This window comes from Anolis carolinensis, chromosome 2, assembly GCF_035594765.1.
Source record: "Anolis carolinensis isolate JA03-04 chromosome 2, rAnoCar3.1.pri, whole genome shotgun sequence".
Lineage (NCBI taxonomy): Eukaryota > Metazoa > Chordata > Lepidosauria > Squamata > Dactyloidae > Anolis > Anolis carolinensis.
The window spans coordinates 131,394,664-131,405,746 of NC_085842.1; the positions used below are offsets into that span (position 1 = coordinate 131,394,664).

Consider the following 11,083-nt stretch of genomic DNA (forward strand, 5'->3'; position numbering starts at 1 on the left):
TAGTGCTACAAAGATTGAAGTCCTGGCCCACAACTCAGTTGTCATGCCCAAATACTTTCGATTGCAGTGTGCAGTTGGTGAGTTCGTTATTATGTGGCATGTTTACCATATGATAATTTTAATTATTATTATTATTATTATTATTATTATTATTATTATTATTATTATTTTAAAAAACTTTATTTATATACCGCCCTATCTTCCGGATGGGACTCAGGGCGGTTTCCAGTAATAAAAACAACACAAACATTACATAGCAACATAATAACACATTATTAAGCAAAGTAAAATAATACAATTATAGCAATAAATAACACTTACATGACCTGATCAAGGGGACGGGAACCATAAACCCAATATATTAAAATGTATCATTTTAGGCTAGAGAAATCTTGTGCAATATATTCAGGCCCAGAAATCGGCGGTATTCCAATGTAATTACTCAAAAACCTGCCGACACCACCAGGTCTTCAGTTTCTTACAAAAATTAGATAATGTAGGGGATTGCCTGATCTCTTTTGGCAATGCATTCCAGAGCCAGGGGGGCACTGCCAAGAAGGCGCGTTCCCTTGTCCCCACCAGCCGCACTTGAGACGGTGGTGGGAGCACGAGAAGAGCCTCCCCGGATGATCTCAAAGTCTGCACTGGCTCATAGGAGGAGATGTGATCACAGAGATAGGTAGGGCCCGAGTCATATAGGGCTTTATAGGTCAAAACCTGCACCTTGAATTGGGCCCGGCAGTTTATCGGCAGCCATTGTAGCCCTGATATCCAGTTGCCACCAACCTCAGATTTGGAGTAAAATTTGGGGCAGTTAGAATATGAGGCTTGCATTGTTGTTTCCTGCTGGGTCTTTTCTAAAGAAAAGCCTGGGCTGTTCAGCTTGATTAACCTCTATTTGATTTTTCTCACCACATAGGTGATTTGTGACTGTAAAACCTATTGTAGAATAGACATATATATCTATTCAGTTAGTAGGATGCTGTATTTCAGTACTGTTTTTGACAAATGCAGTAGATATATGTGTTTTAGAGTTTAAAATAACACTGAGTAAGCATTAGGTTTGTGTTTTGTAGAATGCGTATAATGTAGCATGTCACTTTTTAATGCTTAAACTTTTTCTAAAATTTTATTTAGCAGAACAATGTGTATCGCAAGGAAGATGATATAGAACCATGCTAAGACCGAAGTCAAGTGGCCTGTATGTTTTAGTAAGGTTCCAAGTAGCAACTGAAAGTACTTTTGAGATGTTAAAGCAGACTCTTCTGTGTTTTTAAAAGACGTTGACACAGACATTAATAATGGAAGCTGCAATACTGGAACAAAGCGAAGATCAGCTGAACTTGCCATCTTGTCATCCAAAGTAATACAAGCATAGAAGGATACAACAATTACAGTATAAACCATTCCTATGTCCCCTTCTTCCCAACCATACTGTAGGATATTTTTATTCATCACCAGTCATTTGAGACTGTATTAAAACAGACTCCTTTGTAACTATTTGTGCTTCTTATTAAACTTCATCAATATTACGTTTTGCTGCTCTGCTCCCTTAATATCAACATTTTCTTTTCAAGCAGCTGCCAATGGCCATGCGTTATATCACATTTTTAAAGAGCAGAGCAATTAATTTTTAAAAAACTGACTGAACTAGGTTTGTGTTAGCTATACCAGATATAACACATTTTCCATTACAGGCCATATTTTGATAGTTTGCTTCTGTAACCATTAGTGGCTATATTCTTTTAGGTTTTGTATGTTGGCCTAATCTCTAGCTGTAATGGTTTATGTAGATTGAGGACATTGTGGAAGGAGGTATTGGATACCACCTTACAGCTCCGACATTGGTTATACAGTAGAAGCTTAGGAGCAGCAGCAGTGTCTCTTCCTAGTCACTGATGGCCTGAAAGGGAATATGTGGGCATATTCTGACAACACTTGAGTACACTGGGGAAGAAGGTGCAACCTTAACTTTAGCGCCCCCCTCCCCCCCCCCCCCCCCCCCACACACACACACTTTCTTGAAGGCAAATGGCCAGGTCTACCTACACAGTTGATCAGGGGAATGGAGGTGTGCTTGGGAGCCCTCCTCTGCTTTTGTATGCCTATGATGGAAGTGAAGGCGGGGGGGGGGGGGGAAGCGTCCATCAGGCCTGTAGCGAGGGGGCGGTTTTAGGGGTTCAAACCCCCCCTGAAAATTTTCAGGTTATAAAAAAAACCTGGTTTACTCATGAATTTTAACTGGTTAACCAAATCCCCATGCTAAGTCTATGAGACACAAAACATTAAGAGCCCCTCCAGGCACTATCTCAAACAGATATTGACAGGTTTGTAGCGGGGAGGGGTGCGTGCTAGGGGTTAACCCCCCCCCCTGAAATTTTCAAACCCCCCCCCCCCGAATTTTTTTTCTGGCTACGGCCCTGGCGTCCATCCCTACATTCCTATAGGGATAGGGGAGAAGCTCACACTCTGCCAAATAGGATGAATGTTTTGGTCCAGTGTTTAGAAATATGAACCACCGTTCTCAGAATAGGCATTTTGGAATGTAAATTTACTGATGCCAAATTTCAGTGACTCTTAAGAGTTTTTATGTACCTTTCTGAAAGCACAAGGTAATGTTTGTATACATACTGATTACGTTTTTATTTACTGAATGGTTTCTCTTGGTGTCATGAAATAATGCAGAAACATCATTCTCCATTAAGTTCAACCGTTAGGGCAGAAATAAACATTTTGCCATGCCTCTAGAAAAAGTAAAGATGAGCATTTTAACACAGAAAAGGGGTTCCATCTCTGTAAAGCAGGAGTTCTCAATTTTTTTAGGCCGCAGAGTCCTTTTTGAAGCAAAAGTTTATTGTGGAGCTCCAAGAAATGTTTATATATTATATATATTATAACAATAGCGGCAGCCCCAGGAGCCATCCAGTCAAATCCCCTTCTGCCATGCAGGAAAAGAACAAGCAAAGCACCCCCAACAGATGGTCACCCAGCCTTTGTAGTAGTGGTAGTAGTAATAATAGCAATATAACAACAGCAGCAGAAACTCCAGGGGGCCATTCAATTCAGCTCCCTTCTGCCATGCAGGAAAAGCACAATCAAAGCACCACCTGAGCGGTGGGAGGAAAATTGGGTTTTAGAAGCAAGCAAGATGACATGGAAAGGTTCTGGGCGGTGATGAGGGTGACGGAAAGGCTTTTGGGGGCAAAGAAAAGAGCTTTTGGAGGCAGGGGAGGGGAAGAAGCAGGAAAGAGGAGAGAAAGCCTGGAGGGGTGGGAACTGTAGAGCCCCAGGGCCTTTGCAGAGCACACTTTGAAAACAGCTGCTGTAAGGCAATGATAGAAAACACATTGACTTTGTCCTTGAATGGATTATTACTTGGCCTAAGTATGGGGGTTCTCTCAGCTAATCTAAAATCAATGTACAGCAAAGAAAAATGTGAATTGCTTTTTGGAAAATATGCGGTGAAAGGGGTTTTTTTTAAGTATCTCTATTTGATATTACTTCTGCTCTTAGCAATGTAGCATATTAGGGAAAGCTCAGTGGAATTCTGTTGGTAATAGGAGAAAGAGACAATTTCTCCAGTATTTATTCCCAGTGCTACCTCCTTTGCTATCCCGAGGAGTACTGCAGAGGTGCGAGTCATGCAACCCTCCACATGCTGTACAGTCCAACACCACCAGCGCAGTTGCTAGGACTGAAGTTCAGAAACATTTGAGGGGCCAGATTATTCTTATCCCTTATGAAGAAAGCCCTAGGTTTAGGTCTGTATCAATAATGGAATGGTGCCACCCTACCCAACATTCAAACTTTTTATCTCAATATGAAATACATATACAGTAGAGTCTCACTTATCCAAGCTAAACGGGCCGGCAGAAGCTTGGAGAAGCAAATATCTTGGATAATAAGGAGGGATTAAGGAAAAGCCTATTAAACATCAAATTAGGTTATGATTTGCAAATTTATGTTGTAATTACTGTATTTATGAATATAGCACCAAAATATCATGATATATTGAAAACATTGACTACAAAATGGCTTAGATAATCCAGAAGCTTGGATAAGTGAGACTCTACTGTACTCTAATCTGTCAAGGGTGATTCGGGTAGAACCAGTGTTCTCTATAACCATCCTTTTCCTGTACTAGATCCTCTTCAGTGTAAAAGGGAGAGGGGGGGATGGGACTAGAACTACACTTATGTTTAATTGTGCCTATGGGTGCACCAGTTTAGTGATATATATATTCCACGTGCAGACTGTGGATCTGGGCCATTATGTTCAGGGTAGAAGAGGTGTTCCTGTGCTAACAAACCATAAGACTTCATTTGTCCTATCTTGGAATGATATACTTTGTGCCTACATGAGGGGGAACTTCATTTATAGCTAGTAGATTTTTATGTAGCCCTGTGGAAGATGTTATATTATGTTGAAATTGGTGACAGAATGGGAGATAAAATAGGCTTATGAGAGAACGGAGCCCCCAGTGGTGCATCGGATTAAACCGCTGAGCTGCTGAACTTGCTGACTGAAAGGTCGGTGGTTCGAATCCGGGGAGTGGAGTGAGCTCCTGCTGTTAACCCAGCTTCTGCCAACCAAGCAGTTCTAAAACATGCACATGTGAGTAGATCAATTGGTTACCTCCAGCGGGAAGGTAACGATGTTCCATGCAGTCATGCCAGCCACATGACCTTGGAGGTGTCTATGGACAACGCCGGCTCTTCAGCTGAGAAATGGAGATGAGCACCAACTCCCAAAGTTGGACACGACTACACTTACTGTCAGGGAAAAACCTTTAACTTTACCTTATGAGAGAACGGAAAGTCTTTTATTGCACCCCAGAGAGAAAATATCAGCATACCTCAGTTAACAAAGTTACTGAAAAAGAAGCTCCTTTTCACATTTTTAATGGTTACCCAGCCCCAATTTTCTTCCTTTTCTTTTCACTAGTTGGAAGAATTTTTAGTAGGATTGACAGGGGACTGAGGATGGTGAAGGGGGACTGAGTGACAGACTTGCATTTCAGATTGTGGAAGCATGTGTGCAATAAAATCTAGAGCCAGGAAAGAACGGGATTCTAATCTAGACAGTCTTACTGTCAGTGTGTGCCTGCTTACAACAGTCCCTGGCCTCCAGAATCATGAAAGTATGTGAAGGAGACACCCCTCCCCCCTAGCATGTTAAAGAAACATCTGTAAATTTGGCTACCAGAATGGAAATTGTAAGGAAAGTAGGGGGTGGTGAAAGAAAAGAAAATCACTGGGTGAATTTTAGGGAGAAACCTTCAGGTTTACTTAGGTGTTTCTTTTCACATGTGAATGTTTTTAGCTTTGAATAAAAAGTGTGATGAAACACATTGAACTGCTGAACCTACTCTTTCTGTGTAGTATCTGTGTCTTGTACTAAACTTTCTGTTGAAAGTGTTATCCAAGCACATCTCTACTTTGCTGACTGAGGTATTTCTGTATATTTCACTCAGTGACCTTGGGTAAATCACACACTCTCAGGAACAGAGAGGCTATGGCAAACAAGATCTAAACAAACATCTCTGGAAAACAACCCTGTGCTACCTTAAGTCACCTTAAGTTAGAAATGACTTGAAGGGACACAAGAAAAAAATACATTGGAGTGGCAAGTTTATGCACCTTACTTGATCATTAACCCAATTTAAATAAAAAATGACTTTTGTGTAGACATGTATAGGATCATGCTCCTATGTAAAATCAGTTTTTTTACAAAGTTATAAAATATTAATCATGGTAATTTTTTTAAATAAAATCTCCATGCTACCTTTTCTTTTTCTTTTCATGGTCTCATTTTCCAGTTCACTCCATTAGTTTAGTGCATTTCATTATAGGCACACAATCTAAATATTTGCTTCTCATTATTAAAATGTGGAATGTCCATATATTTTTACTCACAGAAGTAACAACCAATTTTGGAGCATTGCTGAAAGTTTCAGTGCCTGAAGTGAGATAAAATGTACCTTCAAACATTCACTGGTGTTGGTTTTTTTAACCTCCTTTTTCATGTCTAGTATCTTCACTGCAGCTGAAGGAGGAGTTGCTAGATGGAGAAGAGTACACTTTCCTTCAAGGAGCATCTGATCAGGAAAGCAATGGGTCAGCCAGCCACTACATCAAGCAAGAGCCCTAGGTGCAAATCAGGGCAGGATGGTACAAGGAGGAGTCTGACCGAACTTCCCATTCTGATGATAACAGTTCAATGGCTTCTACTTAAGGGCACTTTGCTAACTGCAGAAAAGATTTCAATTATGGATTTTTGGAGGATGAGGAAACTATTTTAATGGGGGAAAGAAGATTTTTCAATTTATTAAAGTTAACACTTTTGTGTTGTATTTGAAGCTTTTCAAAGAATTTTTGTAATATTTTCAAGTTCAGATTTATTGTGCATTGTTTAAAAATGAGATTCTAATTTTTGGTAAAAAAAATTAAAAGCTTAATTATAGCAAGATTGCAGGAAACCATTTGAAGAAGGTGAGGTAGTATGGTGGAAAACACAAAAGAACTGCTTGCAAATAAGTGAACCTTCTGGTACAAGCTGGAAGAGTCTGGATTTTAAAGCTACACTAATCGCACCCTGTCTTTTCCAGAATTACATCACAAGACTCAAATTTTAGAGTGGTGAATACATATCAAAATAAGTTGAGGGATAGAGAAGAATATCTCCTGGAAGTGGCAACATAATTGATGGGAGTCTGCTTCAGTTTCTGGATAATTATGCTTTGTTCCCATCCTTCTCAAAGTCATCAGCTCATGGACTGGAAACACTTGTTCATACTTCTATGTTCTTGAGATACCCATGCAAATGATCAGCAAAGATTCAACTAAAGCAGTTATCCAATGACATGATTTTGGGACTTTTTGTCTTGTTCAAGAAAAGGGAGACAGACTCAAATGGCCCTTTTGAAAACTAAAATGTTAGCAGATTTGACTTTCTGCCTGGTGGAAGATATTGCTACTGAAGAGGTAACGACAGAGGAGAAAGACAGACGTCTGCTTGGGACACAGCATTCTTCTCTCACCCCATTGGAGATCCTCTCATCTTGTTATGAATTGAGCTAACTTGCCTGCAGATGGCTTGGGCCCTGCTTTCAGCGTTATATTTTCTGTGATTTGGCTGTTGGTGTTGTTACCATGCGAAACATTTTCAAGAGTTTGTAGTGACTTCTGAGATAATGATACTAAATGACCTGGGATTTTTCCAAGAGAGTTAACTCTCTATGGCTGTTAACCGAGGGCTTCATTCACAGAATTTAACATGCTGACATTTCCACTCTGCAGTATTGTGACAGGATGATGTGTGTCAAAAGAGTTTTGCTTTTACCAGTAAGGTTCATTAACTAAACTCTCAGGAATTAACTTCTTATGTTCTGTAACTGCTTCTGGGTCGTAGTAAGTTCTCCTTAGAGCAGTGTCATTCAAATTCTTGACTCTTTAAGGTAAAAGTTAGAAAAAATTAATCCTGTAGATTAATCTCTACACTCTTTAAAACTAAGGCATTCTGACTAGCAACTTACAAAGCCCCAGAAACAATTTTTGGCATATAAAGGTTTTAAAAAGCGCATAGAAAGTTTGAAAACCAGCAATTTTGATTCTTTTCTTGATTATCTTGCTCTATTGTTGGGTATATACCATTGGTGATATGCAAAGGTTTACCACATTCTATGCAAGAGGGGATAATGGTGTAAAATTTTGTAGTAACTACTGGAAGTACATTTTTTCTGTATAGTATAGGAATGTATGGACTGTTTCTAGCCATTTTTTCATATAGCTGGGCCATTTTTGACAACTGCTTCATATATACATATTTTTAAAACTGAGTATCAGGTGTCAAATACTTGTGAATTTAGGTGACTATTACATTTGTTTCTTAAAAGATTGTGTTTGTGATTCAGAGGAATCAGGAGAGATCTGGTCTTGGCTAGGCTAGCCTTTTCTCTTGGGTAGAATGCCCTTTACCTTCTACAAATGCCGCACTGCAACTATTTTTTAAAAAAGCTTTTCAGTTTGAAAAGCAGCTCATAATGTCACAAAGAGCACTGCTCTTGAAGGAGGAGTGCAGAAGGCGCACATTCAGTACACTAATTACAACCAATGTTTTCAAAAAATCTAGTCAATTTTATCTTAAGACAGTGGTTCTCAACCAGTGGGTCCCCAGAGGTTTTGGCTTTCAACTCCCAGAAATCCTAACAGCTGGTAAACTGGCTGGGATTTCTAGGAGTTGTAGGCCAAAACACCTGGTGACCTACAGGTTGAGAACCACTGCCTTAAGATCTCTTCCAATGGACTGCCTATCTTCTTTCTTCTGTAACATTTCTACTTGAGAACAGTATTTCTTGTAAGGCAGTGCTTCCCAAAACAAGGATGACCCTTACATAATCCCACCATGTTTAGGGGTAGAATGACCCAAAAGGCGAACTGTGATTTTAGAAAGAGTTAGGATTAAAACATGCAGTTCATTATCCTTCCCTTCTTAAGGTGAGATTCTGTTAGCCTTGTCTACACATAATAAAGATGATAAACTCCATGCAGAATTGGCAGCGTGAGGACTGTAGTGCTCAAGAGCTGGCGCATGCTACTTCTGTTTGTTACTGAGAGTTTATCTTCAAAGGACTCGATTAGCAATTGCACAAGTATTTCTTCTGATTTCAGTAGGGACCATCTGCATACCTAATTCTTTGCAATGTGAAAAAGAGAAAGAGCTTTACTAGTGTCCCCTTTCATGAAAAATAGGCCAGCATGAAAGCTTGGACTTAAGTATAGCACTTTATTCATCATAAAATTCAAATTTGAGCTAGAACCATTACAGCACACCATTTAAGTTGTTGCCCCCCTTTTTCCTGACACAATGTTGCATCTTCAACATTTGCCTGATGGGCAGAAATGAATAAGGTTCAGCTTTTCTCTTCACTGCACATTTTATGCCAAGAAAACTTTATCAACTAAATTTTTGCCAGCTATGTGACTGTCAAAAGGCATGGGCCTTTGTCAAGATCAAATGTGGCAGCGCTCCTTCTACCTCTGTTGAACATGGCAGCTCCTGGAAAATATATAGCCACACTTAATCTGTGCCACATTCATCCAGAACATGAACCTCAACCAGTCTCAAAATATCCTGCCAGACCTAATAGACTTGGAATCATGCTGCTGCATGATCATCTTAATTTTTGTTACATTGTTAGTCCTCAGGTTTTTGAAGATAGGTTTGCATATTTATGTCAAATTTGCAGCACTGCCAATCTTTATAGCTTTGTTCCATTTCTGCTTTGGGGCAGGATAATACATCCTGATATAAGGGTGTGTGTATGACAGAAATTCGAAGTATGGAAACTCACTTCTGTTCATAAAGCGGCTTTTAATGTAAATGCCATGAAGCTTTCTCAAATGAGCCCTTGTTCTAATTTAGTTGCCTCAGTTCTTTTTGTTCAGTGTTGAGACTAAGCAATGCTTTTTTGTGGCCTCTTTAACACAGCAGATGATTGGATGATGGTGGGCTTTCTTAGTACTGGTTCAGTTGCTTTTGTATGCATGCATTTAATTTTAAGAACTGTCTCTTTTTATTTTACTGTGAACAAATTACACAGGTCAGGAGGATGTTAAGATAGGGAGTTGGCCAGGTGGTTGAAGCCAGTACTGATGCTAAGGGCCAGCTAATAAGCTCAGTATTAGGCACAAGGTGTGATTTTTTTTAAAGGCACCACAGACAAGGTTAGTTACAATGTAAGTGCTCCTTCCTTCTACAGCTAAAATTTTTACAGCTGACAGTTATTCATGTTTTGCATTTTCTTGCTGAATCTGAGGAAAGCAAGAGCAGTTATCAAGTTCTTGTTCTATTGATACTAACACGGGTTTCAGTGTTTGTTTGTTTTTATTGTTGTCATTTTTATGTGATGTGAACACCTTTTCCCATCAATATTTGTATTATTGGTGCTAATATATTTGGAAACAATCCTTTATTGGAAAGGGATTAAAACTGTGATTAAATTGATTTGTTCTTTTTAATTTTCATATTTAAGTAAGGCCTCTGCCATTTATAAAAAAAGAGAAAAAAAGTATCAACTTCTGCTTGGGAAAACTCTTTCAGGGCAGAAGTTTTTTTTAAAAAATGATTAGGGTTTTTACATCATTTCTGTATGTATTTGATATATAGATCAATATCTGTATAAATTTAATCTTTTATTTTCCTGGTAATGTGTGGTCAAATGGGAGCATTTTAAAGCCTCTAATGAAATGTAAATAACTCAGTGAAAAATGCTTTTGAAAAAAATTAATGTTACTTTCATTTTTACCAGACTGCAGATTTTCAAGCATGGATGTGGGAAAAACATTAAAGATATAACTTTGTGTACAAGATGAAAATAATTCACTAAATTTGCCTTTTTTACACAGAATAAAATGTTAAAGTAAACCCAGTTGTATGGCCTCTTTTGGAACTCTATTTGGGAATTTCCTTTTAAATAATGGTTTTAATTAAAGATTGTCTCTCGTCTCCCCCCACAAATAAGGCATATTTGTGCTTCTAGTTACTGCAATAAATATAGCCATGAAAAAGCTGGACTGGAACCAACAGAACACAGAATAGAAATTGCAATGTTATTTTAGGCAACTTTACCCCTTATCCCAAATATGAGATAGTCACAAACAAAATCTCATCACCTGGATTCAGTTCCTGTCAAAGGTCAGACGCCAACTGAGAGCAAAATATAGTTTATTTAATTAACAACTCAAAAGCGGTTCAGAAAATTGTCCAGAAGGTTTAAACACTTAATTTTCAGTGTTATTAAGCAGTCAAAACTGAGAAACCGCCAAAAGTGCAAACTGGCGTATAATCCGGATTATCCAGAGATAAAATCCGGATTAAAACTAAAATGCTTGAACTCGGCTCAAAATCACAAAACAGGCTCAAAATGACAAAACACACAAAGGTAAATAGTCCCAAGGACCCAAAACTTCCCCAAAACCCAGAACTACAGTAAAGATCCCAAACCTAAAGCAAAAACCCAAACCGGGCAAAAGCTCTTCGCTGAAAGCGGCACAAGCGAGCAAAGCAGGAAAACGCTGAAGAG

The 11,083-nt window shown here is 38.9% G+C and overlaps 1 protein-coding gene across 11 annotated transcripts in view; it reads left to right on the top strand.

The window, feature by feature from the left end:
* The window catches only part of mbtd1 (mbt domain containing 1), a 76,168-nt gene extending 65,743 nt beyond the window's left edge, over positions 1 to 10,425 (top strand). For 7 of the 11 annotated variants that reach the window (XM_062970546.1, XM_008104551.3, XM_062970544.1 and 4 more), the window contains one exon: positions 6,032 to 10,425. In XM_062970546.1, the coding sequence (XP_062826616.1) occupies positions 6,032 to 6,150 (119 nt within the window). In that variant the 3' untranslated portion in view covers positions 6,151 to 10,425. Of the gene's footprint in view, positions 1 to 1,137 lie in introns of all 11 variants that reach the window. The other 4 variants (XM_008104553.3, XM_008104556.3, XM_062970547.1 and 1 more) reach the window with 2 other exon arrangements.
* The last annotated feature ends 658 nt before the right edge of the window (positions 10,426 to 11,083 follow it).